This window comes from Lissotriton helveticus, chromosome 5_1 (assembly GCF_964261635.1).
Source record: "Lissotriton helveticus chromosome 5_1, aLisHel1.1, whole genome shotgun sequence".
Taxonomy (NCBI): Eukaryota; Metazoa; Chordata; class Amphibia; order Caudata; family Salamandridae; genus Lissotriton; species Lissotriton helveticus.
In genome coordinates, this window is record NC_136065.1 from 2,088,235,490 (window position 1) to 2,088,259,204 (window position 23,715).

General features: G+C 45.2%; 1 protein-coding gene across 2 annotated transcripts in view; it reads right to left on the reverse strand.

The window, feature by feature from the left end:
* Positions 1-23,715, reverse strand: part of MAPKAP1 (MAPK associated protein 1) — a 733,860-nt gene that overhangs the window by 422,055 nt on the left and 288,090 nt on the right. For both annotated transcript variants that reach the window (XM_078646092.1, XM_078646093.1), the window contains exon 5: positions 5,508-5,680. In XM_078646092.1, the coding sequence (XP_078502218.1) occupies positions 5,508-5,680 (173 nt within the window). The remainder of the gene's footprint in view (positions 1-5,507; positions 5,681-23,715) is intronic.

Consider the following 23,715-nt stretch of genomic DNA (forward strand, 5'->3'; position numbering starts at 1 on the left):
GCAGACAGCTCTGGCTCTCCTTCAGGGCCAAGTTCTCTGTTGTGAGCCCCTTTCTTCGGCAAAGGAAAAAATGAGCCTTAAAAAAGGTTTGAAAACAGAAAAACAAACCTACATGTTTATTTTTCTCTGCTGAGTATTCAGGCTTATATTTGTAGATCTTGCACAATGCCTGGATTTATTTTAAAATACGAGGATCGTACATAGATGTGTTAACAGATAAGTCTGTCCTTCTACTGTAAATTATTGCCATAAAACGCAGTCTTGCCTGGATTACAATGCAGTAAAGAGCCACAAAGGGGACGGCTTCAGTGTAAATCAATGGTCCCTGATGGACTTTACTTATGAGGTAGGGGCTTCCTGGCTCAAATACAGTTGTTTAAAATGACGCAAAATGCATTGAACTTTTGCAAATCTAAGAAACTGGTAACCTACAGCAGTGCATACCATAAAACGTACAACTACTTACAGACTTGAAAAATCCCACCAAACACTGCTGGCAAGTGAGAGAATTAATCTGAGAGCTGGTTTGGATGCCTCCACAAAGTGAACAGTGAGTATGCTTCCTGAGTACACTGTACCCGGATGAAATCATCGCCCTCGGCGGGTTGATCCCGTTAGTGGGGTGTCCAAGCGACCTAGCCTGGTAGAACATGCAGGCCACAGAGCCGGTGTGTGGGTTTAATGCAAAGCTCTTTCTTTATTATTCAGGCATCATCATCATTTTACTTTATTCGGTCATTTGTACAAAACACCATCAAAGTATACAAAAGATAAAAACACAAATATATACAGTTAAAATAGTATTAAACCGTTTGGAGCACAAGTACAGATGACATCCAAAAACAGGATAAAACAGCGTATAAAAATTAATTCTACATAGTCAAGCTAAAAAAGAGAATTCTCTTAAAACAACAGAGCCGTTGTCGGCGGTCTGGAAACCCACTTAAAGGATGACCTAAGAGAAGCACAACTAGATATATCTGGGCTAGCGAGAGAAGAGGATATCAAATGGTTCAAGCCCCCCTCCCCTCCAGTGCTGTCAACGATGACATGATTTATTCCTTTGTTTGGTTGTGTGTTCCAAGTCATGATTCACACATCCCTGCATCTGGTTTCATATATTTATCATTAAATTCCTAAATAGATGTAGAATGATACGGATACGCGTGTGTACACGGTGATGACAAAATAATGATGAATGAGCGGGTGTGCAGTCAAGGCCGCATAAAAATATACAATGCAAAGTACATTTCAACACCATCATTCAGAGCTCTCAAAGCGGTTATATTAATAATAACCAGCTCGGCAGGTTCAGTTCATTTCTCACCTAATAATGGGTTAGTTAGCAGAGACTACCCATAGGTAAGTCTTTTCAGGTGGTGACACTCTCCTTTGATTATTGCCTTACCCTATGGGGCTTCATCACTTAACAAGAGTAAGCCAGCATTTCGGGATTAAAGTGTTGGTGTTAGATGGTGACAAAATTCATATCCGACAGCAACAAACTTGAATTGAGGCTTGATCAGCATCATTTACTCTACCATGGACAAACATAAGGAAAAGCAAAGTTTATATGACTTACTATGGCTAACATGTCCGAATCTTGGCTGGAGTTCTGATTAACGTGAGTATGTGGACTTCATCAGGGTCACAAAAGGTCTCCAAGAGGGGGGAATAAATTGCTTCGAATCAGTCCTCTCTTGGTCTGGTCACACAACATCTTTCCGTGGAGCTTTTCTTCATCTCGTTGAGGCCATTATTGGGAAGTCTAATGAAGTATGGTGAACATATCCATTGCGGCCAGATTCGGGCCACCATGGTTTGCTGCAGCAGTAATTTGCAGCGTCAGAGAACACAAGTATGCGAAGGTGATGGTAGCGACCATAGTAAGTGACACGACCATCTCCACCCCAAATGCAACACTTCCCCTGTCCTCTCATGCAAGACAGATGCTAGAGCACAATTACTGCCGACAGCAATGGGCTCGTCAGTTTGTATGCTCTACCTCAGCTCTTTACTAAGGATCTCAAAGTTAAGGATCCACTCTTCGGTCTCATGCTCCTTATATTTATTGCAAGTTATACAGAGCTTCAGGCCATAACGATCATGTTATTACCCTTGCTAATGCCTTATCTCAGAGACTCAATTACGCCGCAGATTCCTTACCTTAGGATAATCCCCAGGCATCAATCTGGATCCGGAAACTTTTCGTGAGCAGTACAGTGTGTTCGACTCCGCATCATTGTCTGTGCCCGCGGCGGCAGTGATGGGTGCGGTGCCTATAAAATGTCCAACCCCAGAGCGCTGGCGTCAGTTTCTTTTTGTGACTTTCCACATCTGAAGCACAGTGCCATGAAGTACTCTGACCAACTAACTTACTTACAGAGAATATATCCCTTTCAGAATGCAATAGATGGGGGAAAGATAAAGCTTCATCTTTGTCCTCACTCTTTACATCAGCTGGGGAAATTTGGATATCTGAAATAATTTAGATAAAGAAACCTGATATTGCTCACATAGTTCTATACTTGGTATGCGATTAAATGAAAGGAAGAATGTAGACGGAACAAATAACTCAGGAGTCCAGAGGTTGAGTAATGGAGAAGCTGACTGTGACTTGTGTCTTTCTTTGCTGCTACAAAGATGGCTTTCCGGCACCTCGTCATGGTGATCCAAAGCACATCAGCAAATCAACTTCCACCATTTAGTTTCAAGTTGGTGACAATTGCTTTTGCAGCTGCAGGGAGAGGCATTAAAGCAGGCTGATTTTCTAGACATTATAATAAACTTGTGGACTCAGCAAAGCTTCTTTCGTTGTTAGGAGTAGACTTTTCTTTCACCAACCAGAGGTGAACCAATTTTCTCGGGTACTACACCATCCTTGGGCTGACGATGTGAAACTGGCAAAGAATGGAAGACGGATCAGAATAGCTGAATTTAAAGTAAACGGGTGCATGTCTTGAGCAAATTGTGTGCGTTCAATTCAAGTTATTATGGCATGTGGCTTCGCTAAGAAGACTACGTAGATATAATTGAACATATCTACGTTGAAGTCTCTCACCACCATTAAATGTATAATGGACAGAACCCAGGAAGTCCAATATCATTTAATTGAAAGAGAGAGATTGGCCAATACATGTAAAGCTGGACTGCAGCCATAGCATGACAATCTTAATAATTAAATACACTGGATTGAACACAGACTCCACTGCTGCCAACCCTGAACAAAGGCAAAGATCAAACATGAGGTAACCAAATATAAAGTTGCGAAAGACCATAAAGTAAAGTGTAACCTTAACACAAAAACTCCAATTTGAGCTTCAGTAACCACCATGGAGAAGAAGTTGGAATTCAGAAATCGAGTAATGTAGAGATAACATAAGTACAAAGAAGCCCACCTGGATGAGCTGTAATTGCGTACTGTTCTGCGAAGATCTGAAGAGATCATAAACCTAGCAAACTTCAAATGCCACATTAATGTAACAAACAAAGCAAGAACCAAGCTCATGCAGCACAACTCTGTAAACTCATTGCCATGGTGAAGGACTAAAGCATAGTATAATGAGGCAGGGGAAAATACGTGTTTGAGCAGGATGCCCTGGACAACACTTCATAGGCAAAGATGAGAGAAAAAAAAACAAGAATATATTATATGTCTAATTATCTGTAACCATGAGCAAAGAGTGAAAGCTCAAGGGAAGAACCCTGACTGAACAGCTTAGCTCGTTGCATAGCCGTCAACAGAAAATATGCACTTCACGACAAACTACAACTTTGTCAATACTCGTGTGATGGCAACGCTACAAAATGCTTGAGTCATATAGCAAAAAGAAGTCTGCTGCAAATGTGAGACAAACAATACACCAGTGTTTGTTCACTTTGCAGCTTCACGCTCTAAGGTAAATAAAGAGCTTTTTCAAAATGCTTTCATGATACTCTGAAAAGGTAATATCTTGTATGACAAGCAAACAGAGGCAACACATTTGGGTTAAGGGGCAGATAGTTCCTCAAAATACTGTTACACTGCACTGCTGCCTGTCCTACAGTCACATATCTTTGCCATTCAACACCATCTCACAACACAAGTGTTTCACTGATAAAGAAAGATGAAACGTGGCTTACTTGTGAGGTGTAGTATCGACAAAGTATCAACGACGTCAACATGTACCTAGTTTGTACAATGGAACTCTTAACTCACAAAGCCACCTTGCCTAGGTATAAGGTATGGCACCAACACTTACATTTAGCTGAGCAGTCCAGGTCCCTCTTCAGAAAAGATGACGCTCAGAGTGGGAGACCAGACTTTCACAAGCTCAGAGAGAAATCAGACGTTGAGGGCATCTTAACTACCTCAACACACTAGGCCCTCAGGTACAAATGTCTAACATCTGAGGCTTCACTCTCTTAATGACCTACAAGATGAGCAAACAAAAAATATATTCTTAAACTGACCAACGAGCCTACCGTATAGCCCAGTCTCTTTTGGAACTGCAAGCTTTAGTTTCCTCAAAATATTCTGTAGTATCAAATCTTGATGTTTTGCTTTCCTTTATCGTCCTTAGTTTGCTCTATAAGGAGAAACTGTTTGCTTCCTTTCAGAGACTTACACTGCCTTCCTGCTATCTACTGAGGATATCTCCCTTTCATGCTCCCCACTATCATGAGGGGCAACAAATAGTGAGAGAGCCTGAAAAAGAAAATAGCATAAGAGAAATCACCAGCTACAACTATAAATTATGAACATACAGAAATCAATAGAAACCTTTTGATGTGTACACTGTTGTAAATATATGTAGTATCTTCTAAAGGCAAAGCAGCTAGAAATTCTATAAAGCTGCTGGTGCTCCCTGTATTGAGATGGTTAGGTTTCTTTGGCTCCCTCCCTCTTCCAATCACTCTGATAAGGTACCATTCTCTTGCTAAACCCAACAAGGGTATGCAGGTCCTATAAGGAGAGAGCAAGGGAGATGTCAGAAAAGACAATAGGTTGTCCTCTAGGAAAAGAGGGAAAGGGGAATCCCTCCTTTCGGAATTAGGGCCCTGAAAAAGGAGGGATTCCCCTTTCCCTCGAGGACAACCTATTGTCTTTTCAGATACCTCCCTTGCTCTCTCCTCATAGGAACTGCATACCCAAGTTGGTGTTGACTTTGATTGGGACCTTAAAAAAGCTCACAGTCCCCTTTCTTTGATTAAACCATTCTCTTGCTGCCACAAGATGTTGCTGGCAGGATTTCCACTTATGTCCCTAAGCAGTTTGTTAACCTCTTCCGTATTGTTTTCGGGATTGATAAGTATTTTTTTTTAAACAACATCCTGACATCTGGAACGACCTGCAGCGGAGTCAGATGAAGTGGCATCAATGCATCCTCTTAAACAGAGTCAGCACATGTTAAGAGCAGCAGGGCACATGCTACAGAATCACACAATCCTTCTCTGAAGTTGACCAAGATGAGAAGCCATCTCAAGACCAAACAGCGGCGCAACAGACATGACGCTTAAAGTCTTACTTGAGTTTGGGCTCCCGTCCTTCACTGGTGTACTGCCAGCATATCAGCCCAATGAGGTCATGCACCTTGGCGTTGGCGATTGTCACTACTGTCATGGGTAGGAGCTTATCCTGGCTGGTCTGCATGGAGAGGTAGACATCAATCTTTTTAGTGGCTGTGGTTCCAACGTGGCCCTGGGGAGAAAGCATATGTTCATTATTATGTGTGCAGAGTCGGGTAGAAAAAAAAGCATTTGAAATGAAGTGCCCATTAATGATGTACTGCACCCAAAGAGGAAACAGTGGATCTCTCTGCAAATGTAGAGAACTCGGCAACGTCCCTACCCTGCAGCTCAAGAGAGAGCAGATCTACACCAATTACTTCCTGGCAGCTCAATGAGTGTTTAGGATCCCGACTCCGTAGACTTGGGGTTCAACATTGGTTGCTCCACTTCATGCTTTTGTAGAGAATCGCTCTCTCAGGATGTAAAACTACATTAACAGTATCTAGAAGCAGACACATACTTTCAGAATAAGTGCTTAATCTCGATATTTCCATTATTAATTTGCAGTGCTAAATGCTATTGACTTCTATTTCAGATTCTCATGAAGTAAACTTTATGCTGGTCCTCTGGATCAGCTTCCATGATGGAGGAGACAGAAGGTGCGGCTCGCCCAAGGCGTCCTGAACAATGTGATTCTGATGCTTGGACCTCCCACCCCAGCATCACCACTCAAGTGAGATTGTGGGCGGCTGAGCGCGAATGGGATGTGACTAGCCCGAATTATCTCGGATCGGAGAAGCTACTTGTTAAAATCTGAACATTTCCAATGTTACAAAAAGAATGTTATTTTTTCATTTAAATGGCAGAAAACCTGACTAAGTTGGTTATATGGTGTTCAATTTCAAATAAATGATGCATTATCCTTCTTGAGGGTTTATAGGGCACACACATCATTAAGTTGTTCTGCTGCAGGTAACTTGCCGCATCTATGACCACTGCTGAAATCAGAGATTGTGAAAAGGATGGGCCATGAGTAGCGTTGCTTTAGGTGAAGGTTGCAGGGTGGGTCACCTGGACAAGCCCACCAGACAGAGATGCCTACCTGTGCTCACCTGCTGGCACATCAGTTGGTGTCCACCAAAATGGTGACCACAAGTGCCGACTAGGGACTACTGCTTGCACTGATGGATTGGAGGCAAACCTGTGTCTGCTGCTCTGGTCAGCACAGTGTTGCTACGTCCTGAGGCACAAGCAGGAAATGACTGTTGCTACCAGAGACCACAACATCAAGACCAGCAAAGCAAGTCTGAAGGCAAACACAAGGCGGTGATGCTTCAAGCAAGCATAATGCATTTAATTTCTAGTGGGATGATTTATACTTTGTTTTGTGTTCCGAACTAAACATACTAGTGGCTTTATTAGTATGACAGGAGAGGTTGATCATCAATACACAATTAATACTGAAACTTCAGACTCACAGTCCGGAGCGCCACAATACAACGCAGAAAATCTGGCATCAAAAGGGAGCACTATTCCTTTTTAAATGGGTCAAAAAAGTTAAATATGCCCATACCCATCAATCACCAATAATGCAATTAAAAAGTTAATTTCAGAACAAAAATATAACCATGCACAGGTTTACATTTCTTGAAGTACAGAGTGGAAATTGAGAGAGTAGACAATAAGGAAGAATTGAGAGGTAATCGCAATCAATTCACCCTTTACATCAAGGTGCAATGCTCCCTTGCACAGGTTGTGTGTCAGTGAAACCATACCAGTAATATCACTGACTTTCCACAGAAAAAATGATTAACATTTAAAGAGAACTCTACGTGTTGAGAACATTCTGGAAAACATAATCAATTCCTGGAGGTGATGCCAGTCACACAGTTTCCATCCATCCACTGTAAGCCACAAACAACATCTGCAGTTAGAGATCAGATCATGTTTGTGCTGCATCCACAGCACCGTCAAATCTCTAGAAAGGCTCCCGTTATTAGAAATGTTAATCCATCCCAACGATAGTCCACCGCTCGTTAGGTCGTCTTGTACCTTCTGATCTGATTTCCACATTCTTTGGTTATGTGACCAGCTTTGATTTCTTCCCAACAAGTTGAGAGTGCACCATTCCAATTGTACCAACTGAGGAGACGAGTCTGCAAGGACCTCCTACTATTCTATACTGGACGCCTGGCAGAACGACAAATCGATTTTTGTGGTTTCTGGTCCATCATCCAGAGGACAATCTCAGTTAGGATGCCAAAAATAAAGATCCAGAGGTAATCCTAATTGGACTCAGACAACAAACGGCTCTCACTAAATACAGTGCTCAAGGGACCAACATCTCAGAGGACCAGCCTTTGACACACAATTCATATCAAGAAACCATCACTGATAACAGCTCACCAAGCCCTGCTAGAGGTGCATGCGCAGCTCCTATGAAGCAGTCTGCACTGCCCTCCGAAAAGAAAACACAGACAGACTACAAAGAGAACCACAACACAACATTACCATGAAAAACAAGATACACAGTAACTTAAACCCAGGATGCAACTCCACCCAACCCTGACTAAGTACCAACTAGCCCCCTACACACGACCACACACAGTCAACCCACAAACAGGTTAAAGTGGCAAAAACATATGCGAAGGTCACCCGAAGGGCATAGCCCTACACTATGGGACAATTAACCTGTTCTTGAAAACACAGCCACATTGCCAGACGATTACTGAACAGAAAACGCTTCATACAAGCCTTTCATAAAGGGGAGGAGTGGGTGTAGGTGGGAAGGCGAGTATCAGCAAACAGAGGACCCATCTCTGATCCCAGATGAGCTCAGCTACCTGTGGGCAATATCATACAGTCTGCATCTTTCAGAATGGTGCCTGCTGACATATTCTACCTGTTGCACCGAACGCTTCTTAATACAATTGAAAGCACGTACTGGGCACACGTATGGTCAATGGTTCTGATAATACAGTAGTTAAAGACAAAAAGTGATTGACACCGGTAGTGTGTTGAAACAATGTGACTCATCAGGGCTGTATAGGGCGTGGTGGTGGATCGGGGAACTGGTGATGTTCTCGATCCAATGGGAGACACAGTCGGGTACAACTGTGTGGCGGCAACCTCCGGGTAACGGGCTGCTGCGAGGATGTGGTGCGGGTGCATCTACGATGATGTGGATCGTAGATGCACCCGCACCACATCCTCGCAGCAGCCCGTTACCCGGAGGTTGCCGCCACACAGTTGTACCCGACTGCGTCTCCCATAGGATTACCCTTTTTTGACCCATACCTACGACCACACCATCCACTCTGACTGGATCGAGAACATCACCAGTTCCCCGATCCACCAACACGCCCGATACAGCCCTGATGAGTCACAGGCATCGCCCTGTTGATGAAACACGTGTCGGCTGGCGTTTGTAGAACTTGAAAGAAAAGAACTACATAAAGCTAACATATTGGTTTCAACACACTACCGGTGTCAATCGCTTTTTGTCTTTAACTACTGTATTATCAGAACCATTGACCATATGTGTGCCAAGGACGTGCTTTGAATTTGTTGGTGCCAAGGCCTCTCCCGCCTAGCACCTGTAGAAGTTTTAGGGTTCTCCTCTATACTGGTAGCACCGTCCTATCACTAAGCAATTTTATTCATCACCCCATACTTTAAACCGCACTGCTTGAGCGCCCCATCCCTGCACACCCCAAAACCCACAACAGATCGCACGCTTCTTAATACAATGATATGCTTGCTATTCCATAATGTGGTAACCTCGTAGCCTTTGAGCCATCATTGTCACTTAATGAATTTACAATAGGTCACCAACACAATGAATTCTCGCAGTCTTACCACAACTTATTAATTAATAAGCATATTAAATAGTGTGAAATATTGCGCAAAGACCTTCGTGTAGTTACTACTTGATACATGAAGCGAAAAGACGTACAATTTCTTTCCACTACAAGTTTTATGTTTTTGGATGGGTGCAAGTGCCTGCGAGTGACAAACATGTCCACACCGTTCAGAACAATGTTTCGACTGGCTTGTGCTGATCCTCTTCTTATTCAGACTATGCAGCTGGAACTGCAACTATTTGGCCGGAATAGGTAGATAATAGGTGAAATGTGTTTCACTACGTTTTTGTAACGGGCACATCCAGTACTCTTCCACCCTCATTCAGAACAAGGAACTGTACACTTTCTGCTCTGCCCCGAGTAATAAATGCAAAACATTGGTACAAAAACGTACACACCCTCCCTTAACTACCTCCAAACGATTGGTCCACATATCCTACTCCTACTGTATAAACTGTATTCTTCTTGTATCTACTGTTACTATGTATTTTCGTTTACTCCATATGTAACTCATGTAATTGCTACTGTGCCAGCTCTGTGCATCCACGTGTCCCCAATTATGTAACACCCTACCTTAACTGCCTCCGAACTATTTGTCCACATATCCTACCATGTATTGTATTCCATTTTACATAGTTTCACTATGTATTTAAATTTACTCCACATGTATCTCACGTTATTACTGCTGTGATATCTCTGTAAAGTGCTCCGATACCTTCGGGTCTACTTCGCAATATATAAAGCTCGAAAAATAAATAAATAAATATGCTATTTTTTCTTGAACAACAAAAGTCACAACACAAACAAAAAGGAGTAGTGTCAGTTATTTGTTGGAAATAATGCCATGGTCTCTGAAACCCCTCTTTTAACATGCATCATCTCCCCGAAAGCCACCATCGGCTGACACTACAAAATTCTTCTTCTATGGGCACATGTGGATGCTTCAAGTCCCCTCATCCCAAATCCAACCCATGTCCAGTGCCCCTACAGCTGCCCATAACAGGATCAACACACCAAACACATGAACTTCTTTCCCCAACACCTAGGCTCTAAAACACTCTTAAATAGTCACAATGTGAGAGGCTTGACACACTATAAAACACCACAAACAAACAAAAGGAAGTAATAATCACTTGATGGCAAATACATTGCGATTTGGTGATTTTTGATTGGCTACAGGAGAGCATTTCTCCAAATTGAAGCAAAGGAGTCATTTCTGAGATCTTACAGAGACAGCCGTGAGGACAGCTCAGGTTTGGGTGGCAGAAAGAACAGTCCAGGCAGCAGAGAAGAGCGAGGGACAGACTGCAAACAAACATTGACTGGGTACAGATGGTTATCAAAATAGAGAGCTCAGAAATTTTAGAAATGCTGCTTTGATTCATTTTATAATATTAAAAAGGAAAAACCAATCTTAAAGGCCACCAAAGCAGTGGCATCAGTAAGTAAAGAACAACTGACCTGAGCCCTTTCATTGTACACACCAGTCTACTCAACCTCGAGTGGCAGGCGGATGTCCAGATAGACTCCTGATCGCTGTCCCCAAGGCACAAAGCAAGAAATCCCATCTACACCTAAAAAAGCAGACACATATCTGCGGTCACGAGGGCCTACATAAGAGCAGCCAAGAAAGGATGAATGCTGCTTCAAGCACTTGTCTGTAATAGGAGAATCAGTTAAGAAGCACTGACTCAGGGACCGGTAACACATTTCAATGATGTCTAATACTCTGCAGAAATATAGATTGATCCTTATTCCTCCATACAAAAACAACAGTAGTGCCAACTTATTTCACTGGTCAAAGTACAAACACACTGGCAGGGCCACTCTGAATTGTGCCGCAAAATAGATTCCATCCCGTAGAACATCAGAGAGATTATTGCATGACGAGCGCAATGGCAAAAATTTGAATATTATTCGGAGTTGTATTAAAAGCCTTGCATCCATTTTTTGGTTTCTCAAAAAAATAGGCACTCTGGCAAACTAATTCAAGTGCTGTTAGCCAGACAGCATTCTGGTGAACCCATCTTATTCAATCGAAAATATCCATTTAATGGAACTTCTACGTCTCTGACAAATCAAATTCATTACAGGCCATAATTAATTCTAATCATTTCTGAATGTAAAGGTAGCTCCTTGATCATTGATTGGCCGACGTGAGAACTGTCATGGAGGCAAGGGATGGGCATCTGTTTTAGATACATGGATCGTGAGGTTCTTTTGTGCATCAAGAGAAATGGATGCTGGCTACAAAGATCCGCGAGCGCGCGTTCCAAAGTGACCTCGAAGATAAAGCATGATTAGCTGTAATCAAAAGGGGCACATCAAACTTATTAACACATGTTGTATAAAATTCAATGGAAAATCCATTCCAGGCCAGGGGCTCTTACCATTCCGAGGTGCCTTAATGGCTTCAAATAAATCTGGGCGGCATAAGAGGGCCGTTACATTAACATTTTCCTGATCTGTCACCTGTGGCAAACTTCATTTGTCAGGGAAAATCTTTTAACTTGTCACTGGACACTGTAAGGTCTGACAAATGAAGCCAGGGACAGAATTGACAAAATATCTAGTTAATTTTCTGGAAATTGCACATTGTGGAGCCATTAATTCTTGCACAGGAGAAGGCCATTATCCACCCTGCGAGGGAGGTGACCCAAAGCTGGCTCTGGAGGGCCGGCCTGTGGGAAATGTCTTGTGTTGTGGATAAGGAGTCCAATTTCTCAAAAAAAGTATGTTTCTGCCCTGTGGACACATGAGGCAACAACTACGGAAGATACTTTGGGACATCAACAGACGAAGAGTATGTTTCTGGATTGGAAATTGTGAGAAAGGGTTGGTGGTACTGTGAAAGTATTTACCAATTACATTGAAACACACTAGTGATTTATTTTAATGATTTTTTGATAGCAAATGAGATGAAATACAGATTTTCACAAGTTATCGTTAAGGGATGTGTTGGATCTTTTAAGAACTGGCAGTGAGAATTAGGATAGAACTTTTGCAAAATAACAGCAGAAAACAAGACCATTCAAGCAAGCCACGTTTCCAAGAAACTCTGAGGGAAGGCTGCAGGCTACAATTACCAACAGATTTTACAAATGCCGCTGTGCAAAATAACTCAATGGAACATCTCATGTCAGACTCTTTCTCCGATGCATCTCTCTTCCTTGCACCTTCTTTCAGGGGCCACACTCTGTTACTCCCACAAGCAAACCACATCCAAATCACCAGAAGCGGGTAGGCAGTTACAACACCATATCAAAGGAGAAAAGCAACCCCACCATTAGCAGTAACAAGATAAACCAAATCAGGCATGTTTCCTTCAGACAATCATTACTTTTACTTCCTATAGCCAGGAAAATCTGCATTCTATGCCAGGAACTAGAGGTGAGAATTATGCTTTTTAAAGGTTACTACAGTACCCACTAAAGCGTAAAGGTCTCAGATCTTCCACATTGACTTTAGACCATTCAGCAATTTCTAAGAAGAAAATATTAATTATGGAAGACATGAGGTAGATTCATGCATACGACGGATGGGAGGATGCAAACATTAGAGAAATAACAAGAAGCGAAATAAACTGTTGTGTCAATTCATGTTGTTATGGGTCTTCTTAATGCTGTCCTCCATTCTTGGACCAACCACGAATGATTCAGAAGAAATCACCCACCATGCAAAGGCGATCCCAAATCGGAAAGAGGCACGATCCACTCTACCAACCTTTTCTCAAGTGTGACACTAAACAAGGGCAAAAGGAATCTCCTTGGAAATTACCAACTACAGTATCAATTTCATTCTAGAGTTTCTGCTTAGAGTCTCCAATGGCATTTAAACACCTGACAACGGAAAGCTTCAGATGCCCAAGATGCAGCCGTAAACATACATGGTGGTTGTCATGGCCCTTCCTTAAATGTTGAAAATATGCCATCTCGACTGAAACTAGTATCTGGATCTAGAGACCTTCAGTCTAGAAGCCTTTCACACGATTAGACATAATACTGTATGCTTGTCTAAATAAGATTCTAAGGAAAGCTCATTGTTGTCTGGTCAATTCACAACATCTTAAAGCTGAGTTTACCACTATCCAACTGGATCATCTGCCTAACTCTTTCACAAAGACTGAACATGAAAAAATGTGTTTTCCTCTGGGAGTTTAAGTTCAAGAGGTATGCCCACCAAAATTTCTGATCTGGAAGAACAACATTCTATTGGTTTTTGATGCATGCATCAAACATCTTTGCACAAATAACCAAGTAAAGCCACAAATGCCTGATTGACCAAGCCTACGATACATACAGCATGAATACGATAACAGAAGCAAGAACAAACTCTACCAACATCCAACCAGCAGTTAACACTACATTCGGTTCCTTCCCCCAAAGATCCCAAGCTCAGACTTTGTCCGTATAAGGCTGGATTTTGTCACCCAGAGAGTAATGATGGTTTTTAACTCTTTGAAGGGTAATACCACGGTATTAACATCATTCGGCGCATATCTTGTAGTGTTTAAGGGGGTAGACCCTGGCCTTATAAATGAGGATTTCCGGGCTCATGAAGTGGTTGAACTCGGATTTCCCTCATTCCAAGGGTGGAGGAATTTCAGCAGAGAATCACGCTATCTGTCAGCTTCTATATCATCCATGATATGAAGAAGGACGAGCTTGGGTTTAAGGGGTAGTAGCATCCATCCCAACACACATCCCACACGTCAGTGGCACTTCCCGAAATGGGGCCAGCCTCTCACATGTCCAAACTGTAAGTAGTAAGTAGAAAATCACCCCGGTCTGCTATACAGCCACTACCCCCATGTTCCCTAGTCTCGCCCAGGTATAATAAACCCTGTGCAGGTAATTCCACTGTATTAGGCAGAACTGGGTAGCAATTGCTGATTTGCAGAGAGGCACAAGCCTCCCTCCAGTCATCATCCGTGAGTTGCTCGAAATCCCCCAGTCCGGGCCTCTCGATGACGGTCTGATAAATCTGGTCGGTGTACGACCACTAACGATAGATACACCCGAGAGATCACCATGGAGTATCTTGGCCTCCAGTGGACTGCATTCTGGTATGTCCATGGACCTTCTGATGTACTGTGTCAGGGTGTGTCCTTTCTGCAGGTATCAAAAGAATTTTGTGCAGTTTAAGCCATATTTTGCCTGTAGCTCGAAGAACGATTTTATTGCCCCGGCCTGACAGGATGTCCCCCACCTTGAGAAAACCATCACATCCAAGAGTTTGAAGCTCTTTAAGGCCGAAACCTGGGGCAACGAAGTCCCATGCCACTGTGGGGTTTCTTTTGTCTCCCCCTCTGAATTGGAAGACTTAAACGATACATATGAACTATCTTCTGCCAGCTGAAATAAACTCAAAACCCTATCCCTTCTGAGGTAGGACTGACAGTTTGACACATCTACACGCCAATACTTATGAATTGCTTTTCTTCATTCCAGAAGACCACCATTAATAGATGTAAAAGGGCGACCTTTAGTCCTGTGTCAGGCTAGTTCTCGGATCCAGTTTGACTTCAAGGAACTCTCTGGATAGTCAGGTGCTGTTTCTGGGGGCTTCTCACTATGCCTGCACAGATTATAGAGAGCTGGCAGGTAGCCCTTTTTAGGTCTTGCCTAGCGACGCAGCGCATGCGCTGCTCGCCTAGGTGAGACCTATTGCAGAGGGACAGGAGATGTGCACGTGTACGGACAGGAGATGTGCACTACGTACGCATCTCCTGTCCCCGCGTAGGGTTGGCGTTTGAACAAAGAGTGCGCATGGTGCGCTTTCACTTTGCCACCCTCCCTCCCCCTGTCCTCCTAGTTATGGCTAACTTTGGGGCCTCGTCAGGGGTCAAAGTCACTATAGCAATGCAACCACAGATCATGGCCTATCGGAGGCCGAGGCTTACTAGTAACTGACACATTTCCATTCCGGAAGGCATGTGACGCTCTCTTTACCAAACCTGCTGGTCTTTCCGATATAGCAGCTAGAAGGCAAGCGATTTTACTCTTCTCCCATTTACCCCGCATGCCGGTCCGGCGCCCTCTGAAAGTTCTGTGCTCTCCCTCGCGTCCTTCCAACAGAGGCGGCACAGAGAGAGTTAACTTTTCATCCTCGCAGAAGCTGATTTGAGGCTCGCAAATCCCCACAGCTTCTGTTGGGTGTGTAATTTTATCTCCTGAATGAAGAGTTATGTTTTTTGCCATCTGTAGCCAGAGGCATTCTGGGCAGACCCGCAGGCCTGATCCCTGCAGCCCCAGGTGTGTGTGTGTGTGTGTGTGTGTGTGGCTTATCTGAACCTGCCTGCTGGATATAAACACTTCACCGCGTGCACGCCTCGGCTCACGACGCCGACAGTGCTGTGCTGAGTGTATACTTCTGAACATGGGAGTGTGTCATACTTTTGTCGGAGTTTCTGTCAGCTGACGTAGGTGCGCTTCTTTCTGTGCACCTACATGTGGCATGTCAACATGTGTGGGCTTCACGTGTTCCTGTTTTTGTCTAGCATGTGCTTCTGTTTGTCTCTATGTTTGTGTCGCTGCATACTTGTACATGTTTGAGTAGCTTTCAAACTGTATTCCACATTTGCTTGTTTTAGGCTGTGTGTGTACTTCTCAAGTGTATCATTCTGTGTGTTTTGTTCTTCCTTGTGCTGGTCTCATGTTCTAGCGCACTTCACGCATGTCTCATTTTACATATATACTTCTGTATGTTGGTGTTTCTTATTCTGCATCGCCTCCATACGTGTCTCTAGTTCTCCATACACCTATATGTTGGTGTCTTGTTCTATACGTTTCTCTGTTTTGTTCACCATGTTTACGTTTATATGTCTCAATCTGGTGTACCGCTGTATGTTTGTCTCTTATTCTCCTTGTACGTCTACTTGTTTCTGTATCTTATTTGCACATGCCCATATATTTTTCTGCTCATCTTCTTGTATATCTATATATTGTGTCTTGTACTAAAGGTGATTGTTTATGTACCTTGTCCTCCTTTATTTTATTGTTCTGTTAGGTATGTACTGCTTTGGGTGTTAGATACAGGACGTGCATCTTTACGTTTGTACATCTCTTTCAACATGTACTGCTTTTTATTGGTGTATCTTGGTCAACATGTAGTGTTTAGTCTTGTATGTCTTGTCAGGCATGTGTTAATTTAATTTTGTAATCTTGTATGTCTTGTTGGGCATGTGTTAATTTAATTTTGTGTATCCGATTTAACAAACACTGCTTTGTTTGTGTATCTCGTTCAACAGGTACTTCATCATGTTGGCGTATTTTCTTCAACATATGCTCTTTTGTGTTGACAAATCTTGTTCAGTGTATTTTTTACCTTGGAGTTTTGTTGGGCATATGATTCTTTAGGTTTGGGTATTATAATAAACAACGACATCTTTGTGTGTGTATCGTGCTAGACATACACTACTTTACTTTATCTCATTCAACATACTTCTTTTGTTTGTGTGTCTTGTTCAACTCGTTCTTGTCTCAACAAAAATACTTCTCTGTGTTTATTTCATTTAGCATATACTTTGTTTTTGTTTCTTGTTCAACTTGTTCTTCTTTAGGTTTGTGTATTTTTATCATCAGCCTACACTTATAGTTTACCCCACAAGCCAGTTTTGGTTGAGTGTGTTCTAACCCCTGTGTGGTAACATGGTAAAGAAGGAGGTAACTGGTGGGCATCCTGCCTCTGCTCCACCTGTGAAGTGCACCTCAGTTGACAGAATGTTGGAGAGGGCCATGGGAGTGATTAGTACTGAGATTGCTCTGACTGAGAGGCGTCATTCAGTGAACCTGGGCTCTGCATCAGCCTGTCCAGCTAATAAGGCTAACATGGCTGCTATTGAACTTCGTGCTTAGCCAATGCCTGGGTCGGCATCGCTCACTGCCACATTACGTGACGAAATCGTTTGTGCCACCATCTCTCCCGCCACGGCAGGGCATGAAATCAGTAGCCCTCAACATCATTTCCCAGCCAGCAAGAGGGCAACCGGAGGGAAAGCGGGAGACATGCGCTAGGTATGGAGCATCATCTCGATATATTAATCAGGCTTCACTGGCTCTACCCATGAACTTAAAGCCTCAGGTATCTTCCTCCCCCCTCGCCTCCACATTGGCTTTCTCTTGTGGTGGGGAAAATGGGGGACTTAAGTTACAGAAGGTCCCACACTGATGAACCTATGGAGGAATCCTGCAAGATCTTAAAGTCGCTCCTATTGGCCAAACTTTACCCCTCGATGGATGAACTTAAGGCTATCGAGTCTCAGCTGCCTTTTTACGCCCGTTACCTCAGTTGTCTACTAGCCTGGTTGCTAGCGGTAGCGAATAGAATAGTAGGGGGAAAGGTTAATGATGCCTTGCTGGGATTGTCGGGGGCCATTGTCAGGGGCAAGTGCACAGTGAAGTCAAAGGGGGAAAAGGGGTCAAGTGGGACAAAGTTGTATTATGAAACCAGCGAAAAATAACGAAGGTCAAAAAGGTCTGTTATCCCCTCCTGCCTTCTCTATTTCGGCATGACCTACCATCTCGCTCCCCCCTGAGGCGTGCCCTTATGTGATGGTTCTAGCAGGTATCCCTCCCCTGGTGGAGGACAAGTCTGAATCTTTTGAGGGATTGTGCAATAAAGTCACTCACTAGCTCCACGATACCCTGGACTCATATGCACCCTTTCATGATGATATAATCATGGCCCGGAGAGTGAGCTGGGGTGGCCCCTTCAAGAAAAGTACAGAGGTTTATTGTATCATTGTTAGTTTTAGATTCCCCTGCCCTTGTTGCTAGAGCCTTCAAAGTGCTGGGATCCACTTGTCCATTTAAGGGCAGGGCAGCATTGCTCCCATTGGGTTACTTCTACCGATCACCAGGAAGGTTCTTGATGCCTTCCATGGGCCTGATTACACAGACTGCATATTCCCCCATTACCCCAATTCCAACTAGTAATTGTTTCCCCCTCTCCAACATTCAGGACATTTATTGACTCCCAGAGGTATCAGAAGGCCTGTTTGACAGTGTAGCTATGTCCAAAATTGGGGTGGAGATGGTCCTTGAGCTACGGTCCGACCTGACAGACATAGATGAGCAGTCTATTCCTCCTACTCTTATTTCAACCTTAGGTGGTTCTAAACACATGAATCCCAGACAAAGCATGGGTGTACCATCTATAACACCCTGTACTGAAACAAAGTTTAACTTGTTATCCTGGAATATCAATTGGATTTGCTCAAAGCTTGTCAATGATGACTGGCGGGACTTTACAGTTTGACTTAATTTGTTTGTAAGAGACTTGGGCTCTGTAAGACTTTCATATCAATGGCTTTTCCTCGGTTTGCAACCCTGCTTTGCCCGCTGTTTCTGGGAGGGTAAGCGGAGGGCTAGCTATTCTAATTTCTATTAAGTTTCCTGGTATATAAAGGTCAAATCTGTTGGATCCTCCCCCGGGTATCAATTACTACTGTTGTCAGTGTTGGGTACAGCGGATCTCTTGGTTGTCAATTTTGATCAGAACATATTCAACCACCATTGTACAACTTTTATGGATAAGTTAAATGATGTGATCACAAACATGAGTTCAAAAGATCATCCACATTGTTTGCTCTGGGTGGGTGATTTTAAATAAAGATTTTAATTTACTAGACCCTCACCAATCAGGATTCAGAAAGGGATGCAGCACCGAAACAGCAATCTTAAATGTCTTAGATGATCTTCACATGTCACTTGACTCTGACCAATGTAGCCTTCTCATCCTACTAGACTTATCGGCTGCGTTCGACACAGTTGGCCACACCCTGCTCCTCAAAGTCCTCCATGAGAGAGAGCGGGCATTGAAAGGACGGTACTAAAATGGTTCTTTTCCTTTTTTCACAAGCGCACACAAAGAATAAAAATCAATAACTTTGAGTCTGAACCCCTTCCCGTTAGCAGAGGAGTTCCACAAGGGTCAGTACTCTCTCCACAACTTTTCAACATCTACATGGAACCCCTCACCACACTTCTAAGAAACTCCAACATCCCCTTCCACCTCTATGTGGACGATACACAACTTTATTTGGAAACCACCTTGATCGAAGACATACACAGATTAAATGTCACGCTCAAAGAGGTCCAACATTGGCTCTCAATGAACCACCTCAAACTCAACCAAGAGAAAACAGAAGTTCTCCTCATCTCTAATAGAGACGAAAACCCTCAAACCGAAGAATGGCTCAAAGCCATAGACGCCCTCAATGGTGCCCTTGCGCCAACGGACTCGGTGATATCCTTAGGGATTACCCTCGACCCCAGACTGGACATGAAAAAACATCTCAAAAGCCGCCAAAAGTGCGTTCCTAAAGCTGAAACTGCTTTACAAAATAAAACTCTTCCTCCCCCCGAAAGATCTTAAACAGGCCACTCAGGCATTGGTGCGTTCCAGAATTGACTATGGAATCGCAGCCCTGACCGGGACAGCAAAATCGCACCTAGGTCCCTTGACCACTACCCTCAACACCGCAGCAAGAATGGTCACAGGAACTAAGAAATATTAGCACATTCTTTGCGGGAAATGCACCCAAGATTTGGAACTCCATGCCTCCCACCCCACCCCCCACATCAGAATGACCACCTCCTTCCCGAAATTCAAGATACTACTCAAAGCCCTCTTCCTAGAGCGCTCTCGATCGTAACGAGAAATCCACAAATGATTTTGGGAAGGACAACTTACTCCCCTTCTTGAAACCCCACAGCCTGAAGATATGCTCTGTAACTATTGCCCTTAAGTTGGTAAACTGCATATTATTATTATTTTTTTCTCATGTTCTCGTTTTTCGCCCGAAATGTTTTGTTCATAACTGTACATGATGTGAAGCGCTCTGAAACCCTCGGGCCCAGTTAGCGCTACACAAAACTTCAATAAATAAATTGTATGGTATGTGCATATAGTGGGCAACAGGTTAGTGTTCTGGAAAATAAGGATGGCTATGTGATAACACACTTTAGACATTCTAACTAGAGGGATGTTTTGAACAATATCTTATACTGTAAGCAGTTAGTATTTTGAGTGACTTAACAATACCACAGACAACGTGATGTATAAATGCTACCTAATATAACAATATTTTCCAAGCTGTTCAAATTAATGTTTGTGTAAGTTGACAGATTGTCGAAAAGTGATTTCAGGGGAATGGGTATATACAGACATGCTAAAGGTTTTTAGATATCGATTGATCTTGATGTACCTTTTTAGTAGGAGAGATAAAACTTGAGACAGTCACGACATGCGGTAGGTGTTTAACGGGCTTCTGTTTGGAACTCTTATCAAACAATGAGTCAATTTCAAAACCACATTCTGTGCGTGTGTGCCTGGATGACCGATCATAACCTTGACACTCTTGGCTACCTATACCCAGTAGATGCCTGTGGATGACTGTTGGACAGGCCACGTGTAAGGCTTGCTCCCTCCCCGCACGACCAGGCCCGAGCCCCGCTCCTCAGGCGTTACACGCAACAACAACCCGTTTCCCGTCTCCTATAGGGCCCCTGCCCCTGAACATCTCCACATCGTGGGCCCGATTCCCCACCGGCCCTCTCGCCCGGCCTGGGCGCCATCTTGGACACGGCACCACGAGGCCGCGTGGCCTCCGATCAACCCTAACCCTGGGCCTGGCCAGGCCCCGACATCCCGGCACCACCATCCACCCAGGAGGTGAGCGGACTACTTGGCAGGTCAATGGGAGAAAGAGGTGTCGATGGCTCTCCCCCGCCAGGTGCCGATCGCCCCCAGCTCCCCCAGGCGCTGGCTCCACCCCCCTGCTGGGTGTCTGGACTCCCTCATCCCGGACCTCCCGACCTCCCAGTGCGAGGGTCCGGACATCAAAGGGCGCCAGACCTATAACTGGCGCAGCTCCAGAGCAGGAAGGCAGTTGTATCCTGGAGTCGAGAGACGCAGTGAAGAACTCATCCTTGACGGACTACTGGCGCTGCCGTAGCCCTGCCTTGCGAACTACCGACCTGCCTGCTGGCGCTGCCGCGGCTCTCTGCACCCATCTTCATCGGGACCTGCTGGCTCCGCCGCGGACCGTCACTACCTTCAACCATCCCGGGACCTGCTGGCTCCGCCGCGGCCCGATCATCTAGAACGCCGAGCTCGAGGATTGTGAGCTAATTCATCTACAACCACATCCCCCAGAGTGGTAACGAGACTGTCCCGCTACCCCCTTACCCAACCAAGAGACTAGAATAGAGGGGACCCCGGAGTCCAGACCTCCTTGTACCACCTCACCGTACTTAAAGAATTGCTTATAAAGTAACGTTGAACCTTATCCTTGTGTGGTGTACGTCAGTGGGGGGGGAAGTTATTGGTCTGTACGATTGATGGAGACGGATCTCCCCGGAGACCTCTCCCCTTATCCTCGGCCGACCCTCCCGGTCCGTCTAACATTGGTGGCCAGCGACGGGATCCGAATCAACGCGTAATCGTACAGAGAGTAGCTCACCCCACGACAAAACCACAATGTCAACCAAAGAAAGCGGATCCACCGAAAAATTCCAGATTGAGAAATTGGAAGAATACAGCCATCGTGAGTTGAAACAATTCTGCATTGAACTAGGTATCGCTACCACCGGTCTGAATACTAAAGACGATTTCAAGCACGCCATTGAGTCATGGGCAGAAACCGGGGCCGTCAGACCCCCGGACCAAAATCTCGCAACAGCAGAGAAAGACACCACGGCTCCCGAGGAGCGAAGAACGGGTCTCTCGCAAGATGAGATCCAAGAATGAGAAAGAAACCGACTACATGAGCTAGAGATAGCCCGGCTCAAAATGGATGGCGAACTCAAATTAGCCGAACAAAAACTAAATCTGGAACATCTGCGGCTCCGAGAAGAACGGGAAGAGAAACAGAGACAAAGAGAGCTTGAAGAGAAGAGACTGGCGTACGAACACAAACGCAAACTAGCTGAGATAGACTTACGCAAGCAGAACAAAGAATTAGGAGTGCCCGAGCAACCGCGCCCCCCGGGGGTGACAGAAAGGAAGGTACACATCCCCAAGGATGTCGTTCGAGAATATTTCCGAGAGGACGACATACAGCAATGGTTCAAGGCCTACGAGATCGCTATGACCTCCCACCGGATCGATCGAAGCGACTGGGGAGCCGGTCTATGGGGGAGGTTCGTCAATGAGGGCCGCGATGCCCTGCTACAGCTCCCAGACCATCTGATGACCTCCTATGACCACATGAAAGCTACCCTCCTCACCCGCTATGGGCTCACACCCGAAATGTACCGCCAGAGGTTCCGAAACTGCACTCGGATCCCGGGCACAACTTGGGTGGAATACGTGAACTATTTCAGCCGGGCCTTCGAGGGGTGGATCAAGGGAAGCAACGTAACGACTTACGAGCAACTCTTCAATCTCATGGTATGGGAGCATCTATCGAACAACTGCTTCGTCGAGCTCAGGCAGCACCTCCTCGACAGTAAATTAACTGATCCACGACAGCTTGCCGCCGAGGCTGACCGGTGGGAAATTACCCGAGTGGGCCGAACTGGGCCCCATGAACAGAACCGGAACAACCACGGTCAGCACCGTCCCCGAGGAGGAGGAGGGGGCCAGGGACGAGGGAGAGACAACGCCCCGGCCGCTCCCGCTACCAGCACCCCACCCCCGGCCAACCGGGGCAACACCCCGGCGCGGCCGGGATACAGAGCCAATGTCACGTGTCACCGATGCCAGCGAGTCGGCCACTACGCCAACGACCCGAATTGTCCACAGAGCCAGACTCCGAGACCCCGCCAGATGGCTGCCGCCGCCCTGGGGGAAGAACAAACCTACGAAGAACATGAGGAATGTGAGCAAGAACGCCAGGAATGGGAACCAGCCGCCATGGTTCTAGCGTGCCTAGGGGGAAGAGACATGGTCCCGCGGGTCCCCCTACCCGCCAACACCCGGAAGTACAGTCAATGGGTGAACATTAATGGACGCCGGGCCGAAGCCCTACGTGACACCGGGGCCAGTGTAACGGCCGTCCGATGTCACCTGGTGACCCCAGAACAGATTCTGCCGAACGTCCTCTGCCCGGTCCGTTCAGCCGACAATTCGGAGAGTCTATGTCGGATGGCTTGCGTCCCCTTCGAGTGGGGAGGAGTCTCCGGCATGTTGGAAGTGACGGTCCGAGATGATGCCCCCGTAGACTGTCTCCTGGGAAATGATCTTGAGAGTTCCCCGTGGGCCGCCGTAGAGAGGAGAGAGCACCTAGGGATGTTGGGCATCCCGGATTGGGCGTGCGTAACCACCCGGTCCATGGCTGCCCGGGCCATCCCCCGACCCGAAGAACCTGAATGGCCGGCACCTCCTCCCCCGGTCGCTCCAGACACCGACCGTGCCG